Source organism: Dipodomys ordii, unplaced genomic scaffold (assembly GCF_000151885.1).
Source record: "Dipodomys ordii isolate 6190 unplaced genomic scaffold, Dord_2.0 Scaffold192, whole genome shotgun sequence".
Taxonomy (NCBI): Eukaryota; Metazoa; Chordata; class Mammalia; order Rodentia; family Heteromyidae; genus Dipodomys; species Dipodomys ordii.
This window is the reverse complement of record NW_012267408.1, coordinates 3,169,492-3,189,268: the sequence shown is the minus strand read 5'-3', so window position 1 is coordinate 3,189,268 and position 19,777 is coordinate 3,169,492. Positions and strand designations below refer to the sequence as shown.

Here is a 19,777-nt window from a genome sequence, read left to right as displayed (position 1 = left end):
GCTACAGGCACTGAGATGCCTGAGCCAGCTTCTTCAGGCTCTATCACAGGAAACTCCCCAAGCCTGTTGGCTGTAAAGGTGGGCTAAAACCTAAGCTTGTGAGGCTATAGATACAGGCCTGGAACACAGACTCAGAGACCAAAGCTAGCAAGGTAGGGAGCATACACTCAGAAGTGGGGCACAGTAGTGACACACACCTCTCCCAGACCCTCTACCCTTACCTCCTCCCCCAACCAGGTAGAATAAAGTCAGCCAGCCCCCACCCCCACCCCAGCAGCCAGCTGCCACCATTGCCTTGGCAACCTGGCAGCAAGACCAGAGCAAGCAAGAGTACCTTTCGGGCTGTCGGTGCCTGTCTCATCATTGCAGAAAACCACAGAAAGCAAGGAAAGGTAAGAGAAGGAAGGAGAGAAGAGGATAGACAAACACAGGGAGGAAAGACGGACAAGGGAGGGAGGGAAAGAGACCGAACAGAGGGAGAGGCGGCGGAGACAGGAGATTAGTGCATCAAATCCCAACAATACAGCCTCAGCTTCCAGGCCAGCGGCTTCCCAGCCTACAAACTGCTGCTGGGACGCAGAGGGCCCCCCTCAGGTGCGCAGCAGGACAGCCAAGCTCCAGCAAACACCAGACCAGTGCCCGGCCCAGTTTGCCAGCTTAGGCTGATGGCAGCCTCAGTGGCCGCAGCACCAGCTCCATCTGACGTCATGCACCCACCCTCCTCTGCTCCATAGGGGTGGAGCCACTGTTCCACAGTCACCTAGCAACCACCCAGGGCCCTAGTGGCTCCTCCTCCTCCTCATGACTGGACAAAGTCCTGTGCAAATCCCGCCTTTCCACTTCCTCTAAAGATCAGGTTCTAGTTCCGTCCTCCCTCCCTTACCCACTCCCAAGAGCTTGCTCCACAAAAACAGGGCTGGGGTGGCCCAGAAATGGCACCTTATGGGACCAGGGCTAGTGAGCAGGAATGAAGGTCTCCCTGCTCCACCAATCTCTTTCATAATTGCACTCTGCTTTCCTGACAATCGCATCAAATCCACTTCTTTTACACATACTGGCAATACCCTTGTCTCTCATCAGAAATACAAAACCAGAGCACAACCCTCCATCCAGCTTCTGCTCTGAAGAGCACACAGAGTAATCAACGAACCCTGGAGAACAATCTGTCAGGGATATAGTTCTAATGACAGTGTTGGGCTCTTCTGAGCCTGACTCGAAAGGGCTTTCAAAAAATGATTCAGTATTTTTGCAGTGACATCTATGTTCTCTTTGGCCCTCCCTCAAAGCATTCTTTTTGGCTCCAGATGTAGCTCCCATTTCCACATAGGAAAAGAGCAGGGATCCTGGCTAAGTGATCTGCTTTAAGAGACCCACTGGCACAGATGATATGGGGGGGGGGGAGGTAGGGTGAGGACACTTTTTACCATGAGCAAAGAAGGTACTGAACCCAGGTAGTTTAGGCTAAGCTTTGCCTTTTAGGCCCCTGACAGGGTTAAGTTAGGCTGCAGCCAGAACTCTTCCATTGATCTCAGATAGCAGCTTCATGTTCTTCTCTGTTCAGGGGCCTGAGGTGAGATGAGAGCTCCATCCAGAAGACAAAATAAAGGAAAGCCAAGTTTCTATTAGCCTAGAATGGGCCCAGCATCCTTTTGAGCTTTATTTTCCTTACATCCCCATTCCCATCTAGAGCTGGGACTCAGGATTCAAAGTTCCAGTATGTAGTCTTCACCAGGTCAAGACTCCAAATAAAGAACCTATCTCCCACCATTTGTCAAAAGGGAGAATTTTCCCCCATCTCCCTTCCCATTGCCCCAATCCAGCAGCATTCCATGCAGCATAAGAAAGGCCAGCAACAGGCTGGCAACAAGGAAATAACATTGTACATACTCTCAGACAGGCACGTGCACATCAGAAACAACTTGGGCAGAGGACCAAGGTAAGGGTTGGGGAGTGGAAGTGGTCATGGCAGTAATTTAAGTTTTTAAAGTCCATATGGAAGGGAGAGAGGCAGCACATTTGAGCCACTGCAATAGGCGAGAGGTGGGCCTCAACCTAATGAAGGAGGAGGCAGAGAAAGAGCAATGGAGCAGAATAGAGGTGTAAATTTGTAGCCATCTTGACCCAGTGGCTTTCTAACTATTCTTCCTGTGTTCTGTTCTATAGCCTCCTGCCTGTTTGCACAGCTATTTCACTTAGTACTTTCCTTAGCCCCATTCCTTCAATCTGTCCTATCACCCTCAACCTTGGCTAAGGGAGACCTATCATAAGCCAGTAAATGCTCTATTTTATGTTGTTGCTATTTACAGTCATTTGTTTGGAGACTCTTAACTAGGAGTCTGGAGTAGGGAGAAATCATCTCTAATGAATGTTACTTGGGCCTAACCACTGAGCCTGATGTTCTGGCTCCCCTCTTCCAGGAACTCTAGAAGCAAAACTGCCATTTCCTCTGGCCATCCCAGCCCCAAGGTTACATATACATATGCATGCAGCAGCCCAATGGCATGCAGGACAACAGGAGTAGAGGGCTACTGACTCCCACCCACCCAAGCACAAACAGTAAACATGCCACCTTCTTAGGCTTCAGTCCCCGCTGCATTAGGAGTAGGAAAGGGCAAAGTTAAAAGGACAGACATGACATTATGCTAGCTGGCCAGACATCTTGGGCATAGGCTTCAATAGCAACACAAATGTAAACAGACAATAGGTGAAGGGGATTCAGTTCAAGGTTAAGCTCTGGGCAAAGGAAGATAAGGAGTCCCTCAAACATTAGCGTCTAGGATATCCACACCCTGGCCCAAAGAAGCTAAAGACCACCTCACAACACTGAAGAGGAGTGGCACAGGAGAGTTAGGAAGTGCCCTCTGTATATACAGCCAAAACACACAGAAAGGAACTGGGCTCATTCCACCCTCCATTTGTGAACAGAATGTCCCCCTCTATCTGCTACCTTTCCATACCCTCAAACCCTTTAGGTCTTAGTATCTTTGGATACCAGAAGGTAGGAAGCTGACTATACTACTGGGGTCAGATTTGTTCTTTCTATCATCCCCAGCTCAATCCCATTTAACTCTGTACTTGTAGAACCTAACAGTTTTCCCCTACTACTACTATTCTAACCCTAACAGATCAACTTACACACAGAAAGCTTCCTTCTCAGGGAGGTTAGAGAGACTGAAGCAGTTCAAACTCTCCTACAGCTTCTACCTTTTTAGGATTGGTCTCCCTCCCTCCATCTATCCATATTACTCCCTACTCCCACTCCCAAACCACTCACCAGTTTGCTGGCCTTTGCCGCTGTATCAGCTCCCTCTGCAGAAAACAAACAAAGTGTGCATTTGTATAACAGGGTAGAGACAAGAAACATCATAGTAAAGATGGAAGTGGCACTGTGGCTCAAGCGGTAGAGTGCTCGCCTTGAGCTGAAGAGCACAGGGACAGGGCCAAGCCCAGAGTTCAAGCCCCACTACCGACAAAAAAAAAAAAAAAGAGTAAAACCATAGTAGGGTAAGGAGCTATAAAAAGGGACTATGGTGGTTATAGAAAAACTTCAGTATCCACTATGGCCCCTCATTATGGGAAGAAGGGCTGGGGACTTCTGGGTATGAGGAAGCAACTTAAGTGGATGGCTATTACCTCTTTTGAGAACCTTTGAGGCAGAAGAATCAGGTGTCTCTGGAGAAGTAGTATCTGCTCCATCTTCAAATACCTGGATCTGAATCCACAAAATATATCAATATAGCCTGTTCAAAAAAGGCTATATAGGTCCCACCCTACTCCACAAGCAATCTGGTATACAGGGCAACTTCCCTAGGAAGAATCTCCAATATTCCCTCCCTGCTACCTCCCATTCTCCCACCAGAAGCTTATCCCCCACCAAGGAAAAGGAAATACCTACACATCAGCTGCACACGCAACAGATATCTTCACACAAACACACACATACACATGTGTACGCAAGGGGTAAATACCTGGGACTGGCGCACAAAGATGCCATGACCTTCATCACAAGTAAAATACTTCCTGCCTTGGACAGTTCCATCATTCTTGCCTTTTGCTTCATCCAGAATAACGCCTACCCATTTGCCAGTGGCAAAGAGTGTGGCCCCAACATAAGCCACAGTTCCTCTGTGGCCCTTTCCAATCACCTCCACACGGGACCCTACCCGCAGAGGCCGGGCACTTGCCTCTGCACTCATTCTGCTGCCACTGGGCGTCTGAAAGAAAGACACACAAAAAGCATACACAATTAGAGGCCTAGGTCAAGGATGGCATCCTAATGCATAAGAAACGCCTTAGCCAGAATCCTGGGCTGAAAAAAGACCAGAGTCATTCCTTGAACACCATCCTCAGAATGAGCAAAGCCTACAAATTCCTCGTTGAAAAATGTCAGTGATATGTCTTCCTAAGATGTCAAACTCATCTGGAATCATCTAGGATTTTTAAGAGTTTATGTTTAAATGTTATAACAAATCAGAATTCATTGATAGATCTGTGAATGTCACCATATGACTGCTTTCTCAGGAGCACTGCCCCCAAGAAGAGGAATAAGCAGATGCAAATAATAATTTAGACTAGGCTCCTACAACCCAATGCCTTGACTCAGAACCCTGAGCTTGGAAGACAGGTGATTCAGTGGGCAGCCCTACAGAATCTCATTTCCTTCTCAACTATCAACTGTATTCCTTGGGATTCGAGTGGTTCTCTCACTTTTTTCTTGTTTATTTTTGTTTTTCTGTTGATACAGGATCTGTTAGATAGCCCAGGCTAGACTTGAACTCTTGATCCTCCTGCCTCAGCCACCTGAGTCCTGAGATTACAGATGTACACCACACTGAACTAAGCCTCTTCCTTTCACAGATATATTATGATGCCTCCTCGCAGGCCTTGAAGTTACCACAACTCCTTCATGATCTGACTCCCATTCACACACCCATCACAATACTCCTGATGCTGCACTACAGCACATTCAGTCAATCAATTCCCTTCTTCCTGGCCTTTGTCCTGTTCTGTCTGCTCTCTACCATTCAAACTCTGGAAATCCTTCCCCAATGCTTTGTTGTCATAAAAAGTAAATCAGGTAGCTCAGATTTGTCCCTCACATTGTCCTCAAACTCTGCCCAGTGGTTCAAATGCATGTCTTATCACTTCATAAATGGACAAAACAAAGGGATAAAGTAAGACACTTTCTTGGGATGCTCTCAGCTGTTGATGTATTTGCAATTAGGTCCCAAATCCGCCCATGATTTAAGAAAATCACACCTAAGCCATTTTTAGCAATAGCAGCTCCATGAACCAGGGAGCCTTGCAGCAAACATAAATGGAGCAAGAAAAAGTGACATGATCCTAATAACTCCAAAGGGCTCCATTCTGATACCCCCAAGTTGGCATCAGAAAAGAACCCTGAGAGAAGCAACGACGAGACAGTACAGTTCCAAACCTGTCACTTCCTAACTCCCTTTCCCGAAAAGCACACCCAGGAAGGTAAGGGCATAGCTTCCAGGGAATTCAAGAACACAAACTATACCCAGGACATTAGGGCACATCTCATGGACCTGACAATAAAGAAAACTGCCACTGACACCAAGGCTGGACCTCTAAGACTCTCCCCAACTTCCCAATGAGCCTCTCCAAACCAGGTGGACTCAACAGTGGTACAGACTCTATCTCAGACAGAAGAGAGGACAAATGGCAAACAACAAAGCAGCTCTATGGAAGTCCTTTCTGACCATCTGCCCCATTCTGAGTCCCTGAATAGTTTGGACCCCCACTGGCCTGAAAGCCAACTGGAGTCAGAAGACAGGCTTTGACAGTCCCCGTTTAGGGCCCAACTCTAGGAAAGGAAATCTGTCCAGACTGTCAGGGCTTTGGAGCAGTCTTTAGTCCATGTGTGCCCCCAGCTGAGTCCCAGCCCCCACAGCAATGATGTCCACAGGCACCCAGGCCTTCTCCAGCAGTTTTCCCAGAGCCATCCCAAATTAGGGCCACTTACCCGGTTGTATACGTGCCTCTTGCTCTGGGCCATGTTGCTCACCTGGCTTCTACCCCCTCCCCCAGCCAGCCAAAGACAGAGAGAAAAGGCAGAAACCTAGGCAGGAGGGTCAGGGCGCTGGGCCCTTATGGGCTGACACAGGAGGCGTCAGGCACAGCTCTCCCCAGTCCATGGGCCTCACTAGGTGGGGTACCCTACCCGGCTAGGGGTGAGGGCAATGATGGGGGCTGTGAAGCAAGTCCCCTCTGCTGCCCGAGGATTCCTGAACCAGAGATACCGAATCCTGCTTGCCAGCTGATGAGTCTCACTCTGCGCTAGTGCTGCTCCAGACTTGTCAGGAACAGTACTACCCTCTGGGTCCTAGTGCCCCCCTGCTTCACCTGGGCCAGAAAAGAGGAGCAAGGACCAAGGGACAAGCCCACCCACAAACCCTCAGCACTCACCTCTACAGTTCACTGTCTAGGGCTAGAAACACAGTCCTGAAAATTCATCCTGGCCTGTATCCCCTCATCATCACTGTCCCCCTCTCCTCTCTAGGGTAAGAGGCCTCAGCAGGCCCACAAGCATCAAGTGACACTTCAAAAAAAAAGGTCCAGTGCCTAAAGGGGAGGCCCAGAAATAAAGGGACAAAGGGTAATCAAATGCAGCAGTGGCACTCACTGGTAGGTACTATGTTGAAAATGAACTACACAACTCGTGGGTGGGGACAGGAGGGAAAAACTGGGAGGATGCAGGGGAAAGGGTGTCATTGTCCAAAAGAAATGTACTTTTTTTTTTTTGGTCGTGAGGCCTGAATTCTGGGCCTGGGCACTGTCCCTCAGCTCTTCAGCTTAAGGCTAGTGCTCTATCACTCGAGCCACAGTGCCACTTCTGCCTTTTTCTGCTTATGTGGTCTGAGGAATCAAACCCAGGGCCTCATGCATGCTAGGCAAGCACTCTACCACTGAGCCACCTTTAAGTCTTTACCTGACTTACATAACTCTAATTCCTCTGTACATCACCTTTTTAATAACCTTTTTTTTGGGGGGGTCCGGTCATGGAGCCTGAACTCTGGGCCTGGGCGCTGTCCCTCAGCTCTTCAGCTCAAGGTTAGCCCTCTACCACTTGAGCCACAGCGCCATTTCCGGCTTTTTTCTTTTTGCTTATGTGGTGCTGAGGAATCGAACCCAGGGTCTCAGGCATGCAAGGCAAGCGCTCTACCACTGAGCCACCTTCCCAGCCCCTTTAATAACAATTAAAAAAATTAAAACCAGCCAGGCACTGGTGGCTCACACCTGTAATCCTAGCTACTCAGGAGGCTGAGATCTGAGGACCGCAGTTCAAAGCCAGCATGGTAGGAAAGGCCGTGTGAGACTTTTTTGTTGTTGTTGGTCATGGGGCTTGAACTCTGGGCCTGGGCGCTGTCCCTCAGCTCTTCAGCTCAAGGCGAGCGCTCTACCACTTGAGCTACAGCGCCACTTCCGGTTTTCTAGTGGTTTATTGGAGATAGGAGTCTCACGGTCTTTCCTGCCCGGCCTGGCTTTGAACCGCGATTCTCAGATCTCAGCCTCCTGAGTAGCTAGGATTACAGGCGTGAGCCACCAGCGCCCTCCCTGTGAAACTCTTATCTCCAATAAACCACTCAGAAAACCAGAAGTGGTGCTGTGGCTCAAGTGGTAGAGTACTTGCCTTGAGATGAAGAGCTGAGGGACAACACCCAGCAGAGCCCAACCGACACACACACACACACACACACACACACACACACAAATTAAAACAAAAAAAAAATCCACTGCCTAGGACCTTCACACAAATGCATAAGGGTCTCTCACCCCACATCCTGGTGCTCTGCTCACTCCACTCATTCTTTAAACTCTGGACTAAGGTCCAAACCTAGAGAATCTAAGTTTCAATCTCAAACCAAGCCATATAAAGAGCAAAGAAAGGGTAAGTGGTACTGTGGCTCAAAGTGGTAGAGCACTAGCTTTGAGCAAAATTGCTCAGGAACAGTGGCCAGGAGCTGAGTTCAAGCACCACACAACACACACACACACACAACACACACACGGTGGGTATGGTGGCCAATACCTGTAATCCTAGGAGGATCCAGCATTATGGATCAGCCTGGGAAACGCAGCCCTTATCTTAAAAAAAAAAAATTAAATTAATGGGCTGGGAAGATGGCTCAGTGGTAGAGTGCTTGCTTTGCACACATGAGGCTCTGGGTTTGATTCCTCAGCACCACATAAGCAGAAAAAGCCAGAAGTGGCACTGTGGTTCAAGTGCTAGCCTTGAGCTGAAGCACTAAGAGACAGCACCCAGGCCCAGAGTTCAGGCCCCACAACTGACCAAAAAAAAAAAGGAGCAAAGAAAGGGCAATAATGGAAGTACCTTCACACATAGAACAAAAAAGTCAACTACTACAGAACACAACATCCCTCACTCCCCACCCCTACACACACAAGTTTGCAAAGGTTGTCATAGTTATCCTTCCCCATTTTGGTGGTTGTAACAGATCAGGCTCTGAACTCCAAGAGTAGCAGAAAACCCCACCTTGCTCTTATAACCTAAAGCCCAGGACATCTCAGTCCCTTCTAACTTTACCAGTACTAGGCTAGACTCTCATACAGCTTTTTCACCATATGAGCTGTGCCTCCAACAACAAATATAGTCCCCAAACAGCTTCTATATGTTCAATCCTATCCAGAACCCTTAGGAAACCACCTCTTCTCCCCTACAAATTATTGATTAGGCCCAACCCTTCCATATTCATCATTACACAGGTGGGCAGAGTAATCAGATCCATGCAACTTGGACCTCACATGTCCAGAGGGATTCTAGTCTATAATGGTTAAGAAATGGTGGCTCATAGCTACTCAGGCTAAGAGCTGTAGACCCTAAGCCAACACGAATAGAAAAACCCCAAGAGCCCTGAGGTCAAGCCCTGGTACCAACACACACACACACACGTGTGCGCACACTATCAGTGCCAATTCTAGACTTAGACTGCTATCCTGGCTTTGCCACTAGGTAGCACATAAACTTGGTCTACTTACTTAACATATTGTGCCTTAATTTCTATATCCGTGATCATATAACATACCTCAAGTGCTGTGACAAGCTGAAACATTATGGGTAAAACTTTTAGGACAGTATCTGGCTTTTAGAAAGTACCTGGTAAAAGCTAAGAAAAATGTTGTCATCAGCATAACTGGGGCATTACAGTAAACCCACAGAGGTAGGCCAGGAACAATACTAACTAGCAGGACCTAACTTCTCTAAAGTTACACAAGAGTAAAAAACATAACTGGAACCAAAATCTGACCCAGAGCCCACAGCTCTTTCTCCTACCCATCATTGTTCCCACCCATATCTCTGTTTTCTCTGTTCTCTAGACCACACTGCCTTCAAAAATCGAAAGAGGGCTGGGAAGGTGGCTCAGTGGTAGAGTGCTTGCCTTGCACACATGAGGCAGGCCCTGGGTTCAATTCCTCAGCACCACATAAGCAGAAAAAGCCAGAAGTGGTGCTGTGGCTCAAGTGGTAAAGCACTAGCCTTGAGCTGAAGAGCTGAGGGACAGCACCTAGGCCCAGAGTTCAGACCTCACGACTGACAAAAAAAAAAAGAAAAAAAATCAAAAGAGCTCAGATCTACAATGGCCTAACAACTTACCACACACACACACTGTTCATCATCCTATAAATAAGAATAATTATCTGCCATGTCTATAGTAATGATAGGCTCAAATAAGATAAAACGCATAAGAATAACTTGTTTTTTTAAAAAAGTATAAAGCTATGCCAGGAAATGACTCGTGCCTGTAATCCCAACTACTCAGAATACAAAGATCAGAAGAATCATGGTTCAGAGATAGTCCCTTGTAAAAGTTAACAAGACCCCATTTCAGTCAGTAAGCCAGAAGTAGTGGTATGCACCTGTGATTCCATCTACATAGGAGGCCTTAGGTAAGAAGATCATGGTCTGAAGCCAGCCCAGGCAAACAACCCTACCTGAAAAATAAAGAAGATATGGCTCAAGTAATAGAGCCTTTGTCTAGCCAGTATGAGGTCCTGAGTTCAAATCCTAGGACCACCAAAAGCAAAAACAGAAAAGTACCAAAGCTGTTAAGGTCCAAAGATTACCTGAAAAGGGACTAGATGGTACATGCATCTTAAAATAAAATCATTACATTACTATATATTATAGGAATTTCAGACAGGACAATGGGAAATGGAAAACAAAAAAAGGGGGTACCTTGTATGCCTTAAATCATGGTTTTGATTTTGGTTTTTGGCTATGTGAAGAGGACAAGTCTACAAAGTATTCACTGTAAGTTCTAAATATGAGTAGAGACATACTCTGCTACTAGCTGAGGTAGAATGAAGAATTCTAGATGAACCCATCTATCAACCCTCTATCAAACTACAAGCTTTCTAAAGTAGACCCCACTAATTCTCTTTATGATCTAATTACCTTTACTTGTAGAAATATTTATTGAATAAACACACTGAGATGCACTAGGAGGTAAGTATGAATAGGCAGGAGTTTAACATCAGGCAGACAGATGGACTTAACCCAGTAACAATAGGAAGCTAGTATCCTTCCTGAACAGTAGAGTAGCAGAATGAACTACTGTAGTAAGATCAAACTGGAAGTACATGCAAGAACAAGTTGAGGCAGGAGCAATTTGGTGAAGCCAAATATGGCAAGGAGACTGCTGCAATAATGGACATGGAGGTTCTGTTTTCTTTTTTTTTTTTTTTGGTCAGTCGGGGGCTTGAACTCTGGGCTTGGGTGCTGTCCTTGTGCTCTTTTGCTCAAGGCGAGCATTCTACCGCTTGAGCCACAGCACCACTGGACATGGAGGTTCTGAACCAGGGTCATTAGAAAGAAGAAAGGGGACAATTCAGAGATAGCACCCAAGAAGACCCTGTCCTAGATCAGACATGAGAAAAGAGCAGAACTGCATAGGCTTCAGATACAAACCTAGATTCAGCTTTGGTTCTCTTGTTTCCTTATCTATATGACTCTGGGCAAGATATTTAACACTCCAAACCTTACTAACCTCATCTGAAGAAAGGTAGAAATAATGATACCACACAGGGATATTGTAAAGAATAACACAAATTATTAGCACAATATCTGGGATAAACAACATGCTAATAAATTGTAAATGTTTTCATCATTATTGAAAAGGTACGTCAATAATGACTTACAAACAGTAGAAACTCAAATGTCGCAAGGATAAATGGACAGATGAATGAGGGCATATATTTTTATATGTTTGTTATTACTAAGGTGCTGTAGAGAGGGATTGCCATTTCATAAGTAATGACTTATAATAATGTCACCCCTTCCTTTGCTCTCTCCCAGTTGAGTGCATACATTACTAAGTAAATAAACTATAGAGTGTCTAAGCATGAGTAATGTTAAGAATGATGATCAAAATATTGACAGAGAGGAAATGAAAGAGGAAATTGAGCATATTAGGAGAAAATATTTACTATTTTTATATTGACAGAGGAAATGAAAAGGGAAATTGAGCATATTGGGAGAAAATATTTACTATTTTTAGGGCTTGCTCTAGGGCAAATTTAACTGGGTATATTAACATATGTATTCTCCTTCAAATATGAATCTAAGAGGTGTGGCTGCCAATACTTAACGACTAAGGAAAATGGGGGATGGACATAAGACTAAAAGGTCAACATAAGAAATAATTAAGTGAGAGAACTGTCCAGAATTTTGACTATATGAATGTCCTGGTTTTGATGTGCTATCGTTTCACAAGATATTAACTACTGAGAGAAACTAAATAAAAATATGTGCAATCTCTACACTAGTCCTTTAACTACATATAAACATGCTGATCATCTTGAAGTACAATATTTCAAACAGGGGTGGTGATATAGCTCAGTGATAAAGCACTTGCTTAGCATGTGCAAGGTCCTGGGTTAAGTCATCAGCATTGTCAAAAAAATAAAAAGAAAAGGGCAAAAACACATCGTTTAAACAGGGATACAGGTGGACCCATCGCAACAATGAGACATACAAGTCATTATGTCGAAAAACAAACTTTACAAAATTGGGAGGTGGGGGAGATGCGAAGGGATGCGAAGAGGAAACAAAGGAGGCAGCAACAATGCTTGATAAGAAATGTACTCATTATCTTGCCCATGTAATTGTAACCCCTCTGTACGGTATTTTCACAATTAAAAAAGAAAGAAGAAGTCAGGTGCCAGTGGCTCATGCCTGTAATTCTAGCTACTCAGGAGTCTGAGATCTGAGAATTGCAGTTCAAAGCCAGCCCAGGCAGGAAAGTCCATGAGACTCTTATCTCCAATAACTACCAGAAAACTGGAAGTAGTACTGTGGCTCAAGTGGTAGAGCACTAGCCTTGAGCTGAAGAGCTGAGGGACAGTGCCCAGGCCCAGAGTTCAAGCCCCACGACGAACAAGAAAATAAATTAATTAAATTAAAATAAAAATAAAAGAGAGAGGCTGGGAATGTGACTTAGTGAAAGAGTGCTTGCCTAGCATGCATGAAGCCCTGGGTTCCATTCCTTAGTACCAACATAAACAGAAGAAGTCAGAAGTGGTACTGTGGCTCAAGTGGTAGAGTACTCTAAGCAAAAGAAGCTCAGAGACAGCACCCAGGTCTAAGTTCAAGCCCCCACCCCCGCAAAAATAAAAAAAAAGGAAGGAGGAAGGAAGGAAGGAAGGAAGGAAGGAAGGAAGGAAGGAAGGAAGGAAAGAAAGAAAGAAATTGGGTACCACTGTCTCAAGCCTATAATCCTAGCTACTCAAGAAGCTGAGATCCGAGGACTGCAGTTGGAAGCAATCCTCAAATTGGTTTCCAACCAGTGTAAGAAAGTCTATGAGATTCAAATCTCAACCACCAAAAAGAGCTGGAAGTGGAACTGTGGCTCAAGCAGTAGCCGTGAAAGAAAAGGCCAGACAATGCCTTGGGCCCTGAGTTCAAAGCCCCAGTACCCACATACATACACACACACAAAAAAAAGTCTAAAATAATTTTTAAATTTTTTTTATTAATTTTATTTATGTGGTATCAAGGACTCGAGCCCAGGGCCTCATGCATGCTAGGCAAGCACTCTACTACTAAGCCACATTCCCAGTCCCCTAAAATATTTCTAACAAATTGTGCTACAGTTGAAACAGATTCCATTGCCTCCATTCTACAGGTGATAGAACTGAGTCTCTCAAACCTAGCCTGGTTATATAGGTTAGTACTCTCCTGAGTTACATGTTCCCTTGGCCAGGGAGACAACAGATACTCCTTGCATTTTTTTTTTGAGGGGGGGGTTGGTCATGGGGCTTGAACTCAGGGCCTGGGTGCTGTCCCTGAGCTTTTTTACTCAAGGCTAGTGCTCTACCAATTGAGCCACAGCACTACTTCCAGTTTTTCCTGGTGATTAACTGGAGCTAAGAGTCTCACCAAGTTTCCTGCCCTGGCTGGCTTCAAACCATGATGCCCAGATCTCAGCCTCCTAATTACCTACTCCTTGAATTTCTAATTCCTTTTTCTCCCCAATGATATCAAATACTGCTAAAATGCTTAGAAATTAGGAAGAAATGATGGAAAAACTTTTTTGTATCTGATAAGTTACCAGTAGTCTGGGGGGAAATGTTAGGGAAATAAATAGATGTGGGTGAATGGAGAAAGAAGTGAGGATACAAAGCCTCTTTTCCATTGCTTCAGGATCTAAAAACATTAACCTTGCTTTGCCTGGTGCCCCAGCATCCCTTGATACTTAGATCTCATCTCACTTCATCAAACCTTGATACCTGGCTAACCTAACTATCTGCTTTCCCTGATCTCATTCCAAGAGGAATGAAACTGCCTGGTCTGAAACCCAAGCAATCTGACAACAGGGAAAATTCATACTTCTCTAAACACACTAATAGAAAGAAAAAAAGGTGGGCATAAGCCTCTTAGGAGGCAGGAGAGGGAAAAGTCTACTTACTCAGATGGGAAATAAGAGGTTTGGAGACTGAAACTGGATTTCAGATACCTACAGGAACCTGGCAGATGGTATGTACAGAGCATTTTGACCCTAGGTCCTACTCTAATCTGTTTTGCAGATTTCATGAAGGTAAGAGATAGACTCTAAATGGATTTCTTTCCATTTAAGGACCTTTCCAACTACTCATTCTCCCCCAAAATGTCTGCGCCCCCCCCACTACCAATCTGAGTGTGACTCTAGCCAAAGACTTCCAGGCTTACTTTTTTTCAGGAAGAAAAGCTACAAAATATACCCCACTTGTTTTCAACAATGGCACTTCTTCAGGAAGACATGAGGTATTCATTCCTGTATTCCAAACAGCAATTCTCCCAGTGGTAGCAGGAATGCCACTTAGCTGTTTTTGAAGTTCCTGATAATTCCTCCCCTTCAACCAGCAAGTTCCTGGCACTAGGACCCTGCAAGCAAGAAACACTGAGCCTGCGCTCTAAAGAAAGAGATGCACCATTTCACAACTTCAGCAAAAGCCAAAGCAGCCAACAAAGCCACAGCCACCTCAGCTGTGCTGGGCTCTGCCATTTGGCCAGCTCACGGGCCACTCCCCAGAAGCAGATCATTCTGTCCTTTCCCTTTTTAAACCCACGTCATCACCTGATCATAATGGAAATCAGTCTCCTCAAACCACCATGCAAAGGCGTCTCCATGGCAACCTCAAGAGGAAGGACAGAAAAACGATGCTCCAGTAGCTGCAGTAAAAATAGGTAAGTCCATTTCTCCTCTATCCATGTTATCCTACCATTCTCCCCATTCAAATCAGATATACAACTTACCTGTCTATCTCACCAACTGGGAAAACACACAAGGTAAATTAAATCATTATGTTATTATATAAAGCTTATATGTCTGCCAAATCCCATAACTGACTCATAGAAAACATTCTCAGTATTTCAGGTAATAAGGATGGGAACAAGAACTCTCTTTTTATTCACAGTATCAGCCTTCAATTCTTAGCAAATCACCATTTGTCACTTGTCCATCTAGTTAAGATGCTAATTACTCCAGTATTGCAGTTTCCTTAGGTACTTGAAAAATGCTAGCAGCTACAGTGACAGCACTGCCCTGCCTCTCTACTCCACCAAGATGCTCAAAGACTGTCATGATGAGTATCCCTCCTTAGATCCAGAAAGTGGGAGTTCTGATTACATTCCTTCCTTCTCTGATGCCTGAAGAGAAGGAATCTCATCTACAGATATATATTTATCAAACATAAATACTAAACCAAAGTAATCCTCCATGCTTCAATTACCCCTCCTATAAAACTGGAACAGTACCTGTCTGACAGGACTGTTGTAAAAAAAATTATATGAGAGTGCCTAAAAAGCACTTAAAATCGTGTTTGGTATGAAGCATTCAATAAATATCTGTGATTTTTTTTTTTTGGTCCGGTCGTGGGGCCTGAACTCTGGGCCTGGTCACTGTCCCTCAGCTCTTCAGCTCAAGGCTAGCACTCTACCACTTGAGCCACAGCGCCACTTCCGGCTTTTTTCTCTTTGCTTATGTGGTGCTGAGGAATCGAACCCAGGGCCTCAGGCATGCATGGCAAGCACTCTACCACTGAGCCACCTTCCCAGACCGATATAGCTGTGATTATTATGAGAAAGAAGGACACCTGTAAATGTAAGGTTCCATCTGGGAGCTTCTGTAAATATAAGATTCTTTCTGGGAGCTTATCTAAATTATTTTCTTTCCTCTTAACAGTTGTTTCCAGCTTCCTTTACCACTTTTAAGTGTCTATTCCTGATGGAATCCACACAAGCACCCCTATCCCTCAGCATAGCCTTGCTGAGAAAGAAAACTTGGCTTGCTAGATAAAAATTCCTTTGTAAAAGTAGATATAATCTACATCAATCACTGTTTCTTTCTTCCTAAACTCATTACTTTCTTACATCATTCTACTTCAAAGGAAACAGTGCCCCCTTCTTTTCAAACCAAACCTTCCACTCTCCTCTGAGGACATGATTTAGCAATCATCTTTTCTCTAGTGCCTTCAGTTGTACTTCCCTGCAGCAACTGAAGGGTCCCTTCCCTGGAATTTTTCTCTTTGCTACCTTCCTGGGCAGTATTCTTTCTTACCTCATGTACCAATCCCTCTTCTCCTGTGTTACCTCCAGCCTTCTATAAGTGTGGCTGGGAAAGCTCATCAACTCCCATAACTTCAACTACTACCTACACACTCCAACCCTAAGCAGAGAGCTCTTCTGAACTTCAGGCCCACATCTCTGTTTGATGCCAGGGATTACTCAAGTTCAACATGTCCAAACACTTTTGCTATCTTCTCCCCTTAAAAACAATCCCTCTTCTATAGTCCCTCTTTGCTACTGAACCACCATCCATCCAAAATAAAACAAATCATCCTCAACAACTCTTTCTCCCTTGTTCTCCACAATCGGTCACTAATCAGGTTAATTCATCCCCATAGCCTCTCTCAGATGTGTCCCTTCCTCTCCTTCCCCACTGATACAATTGTAGTTCAGCTCCAAACCATTTCTATGTTATTACCAGTCTCCCAACTGTGTCTATAGTATTATAATGGTTTTCTAATAACCATCCTCTAGATTCTCCTGTTCAGTCTATTTCCAAAGTTAAACTTCTCAAAATATAGCCATGTTACTCCCCTGTCTAAAACCCTCCAGGGGTTTTTCTGCCAACAAAATTAAATCTTCTTAGCAGAGCACTACAGGCTACTTAGAACCTGACTTCAGGGCTGCAAGTAGTGATTGTCAGACACTTGCAATCTTAGCACTAAGAAAGATGAGGCAGGAGGATTCAGAGTTCTAAGCCACTCTGGACTATAAAGCAACACCTTGTCTCAAGAAAAAAAAAAAAAAAGGTGATTTAAGTATTAATCCAGTCACACCAATTACTGCTCCTTTTTGTTTTGGTAGGTTGTACAGCTTGAATTCAGGGCCAGGACACTGTCCCTGAGCTTGTTCTCAAGACTATTGCTCTACCACTTTGAGACAAAGCTCCACTTTGGTTTTCTGGTAGTTAACTGAAGAGTCTCATGGACTTTCTTGCCTGGGAAGGAGATCCACAGAGGCTTAGATTCTCAGATCTCAGACTCCTAAATAGCTAGGATGACAAGTGTGAGCCACCAGAGCCTGGCTCAATTATCTCTGCCTTGGTTCCAGAGTTTTCTTTTGCCCTTCAAATGTCACTAGGACTATTCTCCTCTCATCCTTCAATAATCATCTCTCCTGAAGCTTCTCCCAACTTCTCCATGCACAAATAGTCATTCCCTCCCCTGTCCTCACACAGCACCCTGGATATATTTCCATTACAATACATTTGATCTACTGTCCATTCAGTCCTACCATGATTCCTTCAGGATAGTTTTAGCCAACTCAGTATCTAAGCATTGAACACAGTACTTGAAGCTTGTACCAACAGCAGACTATAGGCATATAAACTATCTGACAGGGTTGGGAAGGTGGCTCAATGGTAGAGCGCTTGCTTTGCATACCTGAGGCCCTGGGTTCGATTCCTCAGCACCACATAAGAAAAAAGAAAAAAGCCAGAAGTGGCTCTGTGGCTCAAGTGGTAGAGCACTAGCCTTGAGCTGAAGAGCTGAGGGACAGTGCCCAGACCCAGAGTTCAGGCCCCACGACCGAGCCCAAAAGAAAAAAAAATTAAAATTAAAAAAAAAAACCTGTAACTTCACTCTTAAAAATGATGTACAGAACAGAGGGAAGGGATTAGAGCAGGGCATAACACACACACATAACACACACACATACACACACACACACACCAGCAGATGCTCTTTCATCTCCAGACACACACACACACACACACACACACACACACACACACACACACACACACACACACACACACACACACACACACACACACACACCAGCAGATGCTGCTCTTTCATCTCCAGATAAGAGCCTAATAAACTAAGTTCTAAGTGCAAGGGCAGTCTCAGACACTATAGAATTTGGTATTGACACTAAAACCCAAGCTGTTCTAGGGTAAAAGAACCACAGAGTAGGCCCTAATGTAGATTTTAAAAAAACAACAACACTATTAATAAGGCTTAAATGGCAGTCAGTGTTGATGCTCTGTTACAGTAAAGTTCCTAAGAGGTATGAGGAGGTCAGACTGTCTATAACCTAAGCTCAACTGGTACTGGTCTACATTTCAAAAAAAAGTAATACTGAGCCAAACCCGGAATTTCCAAGATGACAAAGACTCTAAGCTAGATTTGAACCAGGCATTCTTTCACCTCTTTCATCTCTTCAGAGGGCTCTGAGGAGGCAGTTTCCATTTCCCCTGGTATGGGACAGATATTACAAGTCCTCCAGAAATACCCCATAACTACAGGCAGACTAAGAAACATGAAAATCAATCTACTATAATAATCCCTCCTAACTTATAACTCCAGGCAGCCACTAACAATGATAGAGCTGGCAGAGCAAAGCTTAGAAGGGCCATTGTCAATAGTATAATTAACGATTCTCTCAACTATTTTAACTTCTCCCTAACAGTGTTTCCTTTATACCCTCATGTCCAGTAAGGCTTAACATACCAGTTCTTTCTTGGTATTACCCTCTGCTGTTTAATAGCTTGGAAAATTAAGGCATACCATTTATCATTTTTGGTGCCTACCTCACAGAGATTATTAAATCAAATGACATTATGTCATGAAAAGTTCTATAATCAATAGTGTTATACATAAAAGAAAGGTATCATCAGCCTAAGTCCACATTACTGATAAGTGAAGCCAGACTCTCTCTCCTTCCTCATTTCCAATCACTTTACACACAACAGTAAGACAAATACATCCTCTAAAATACTGCTTTGTCCATATACTCATTTGCCCAGCATTTTTTTACTGACATCTCATTCCTTGCTTCTAATTTAACATGTGCAGTCTCATCTCTGCACCACTGCAGCTGCTTACAGGGTTTTCTCTAAACCTGCAGAGCACACTCTCTCTTCAAAGTCCAGCTAAAGCCTCATTACACACAAAACAAAGACAACCTTTTAAAAAGACGTTTTTTAAACATGACGGAAGGACTAAGGGCAATTCCATTTGAAGGGAAAAAAAAAGTGGGAATAGTTATTACTTTAGGAGTCAACATTTTAAGAAATTATATACACAAAATGACATATGTATAATTTATTTGTAAATATAAACAAATATATGTATTATTTGTAAACATATTACTTGTGAATACATAAAATGTTTTCGATGTACGGTGAATATATGCTGCGTACATATATTTACAAGTTAATTATTATTAAGTTATTGTCACTTTTAACATCTCACAGCTCCAGCTTTGGTAGTACATCAGGGAATGGATATCAACCTGCACCTCAAAACTTTCTGACCCTGAGTACTTGATACCAGAGTAGCAAACAGTATTAAGGGATGGATGCTCTCATCGCTGCCTTAGGTAAGTGCTAAACCCCTGCCTCTTCTAAGACCGCAGAACTCCTCTGGGCGGTTCAGCCGGGGCTGAGTTGAGAGGCGTGTTAAAGATGACTTTTCGAGGGACGTGTCGCTGGCGAAGCCAGACCCCGGGGCAGGGGATACACACCGAACTCCCATCTAGACTCCCACGCTCAGGCCCCCACGCTTCCCTTCTTCCGTCTGACAGAATTCTCAGCCCCGTGCCCACTGGAAACCTGTGGCTCGGTGCGGGCTCAGGAATGGCTCGGGCGCTCCGGGAAGGGAGGGGCCTGGCAGCTCCGGGGGAACTCGGGGCCCGGCGCACACCGCCAGGCCGAAGAACTGAGGGGGGCGGCCGAAGCCGGCC

The 19,777-nt window shown here is 44.6% G+C and overlaps 1 protein-coding gene across 1 annotated transcript in view; it reads right to left on the bottom strand.

The window, feature by feature from the left end:
• Window positions 1–14,622, bottom strand: part of Dctn1 (dynactin 1) — a 28,489-nt gene extending 13,867 nt beyond the window's left edge. Inside the window, exons 1-4 of the mRNA XM_013034636.1 lie at window positions 14,601–14,622; window positions 3,969–4,214; window positions 3,634–3,712; window positions 3,275–3,309 (exon numbers count right to left, since the gene is read on the bottom strand). Of these exons, the coding sequence (XP_012890090.1) occupies window positions 3,275–3,309; window positions 3,634–3,712; window positions 3,969–4,196 (342 nt within the window). The 5' untranslated portion in view covers window positions 4,197–4,214; window positions 14,601–14,622. The remainder of the gene's footprint in view (window positions 1–3,274; window positions 3,310–3,633; window positions 3,713–3,968; window positions 4,215–14,600) is intronic.
• Between the last annotated feature and the right edge of the window lie 5,155 nt (window positions 14,623–19,777).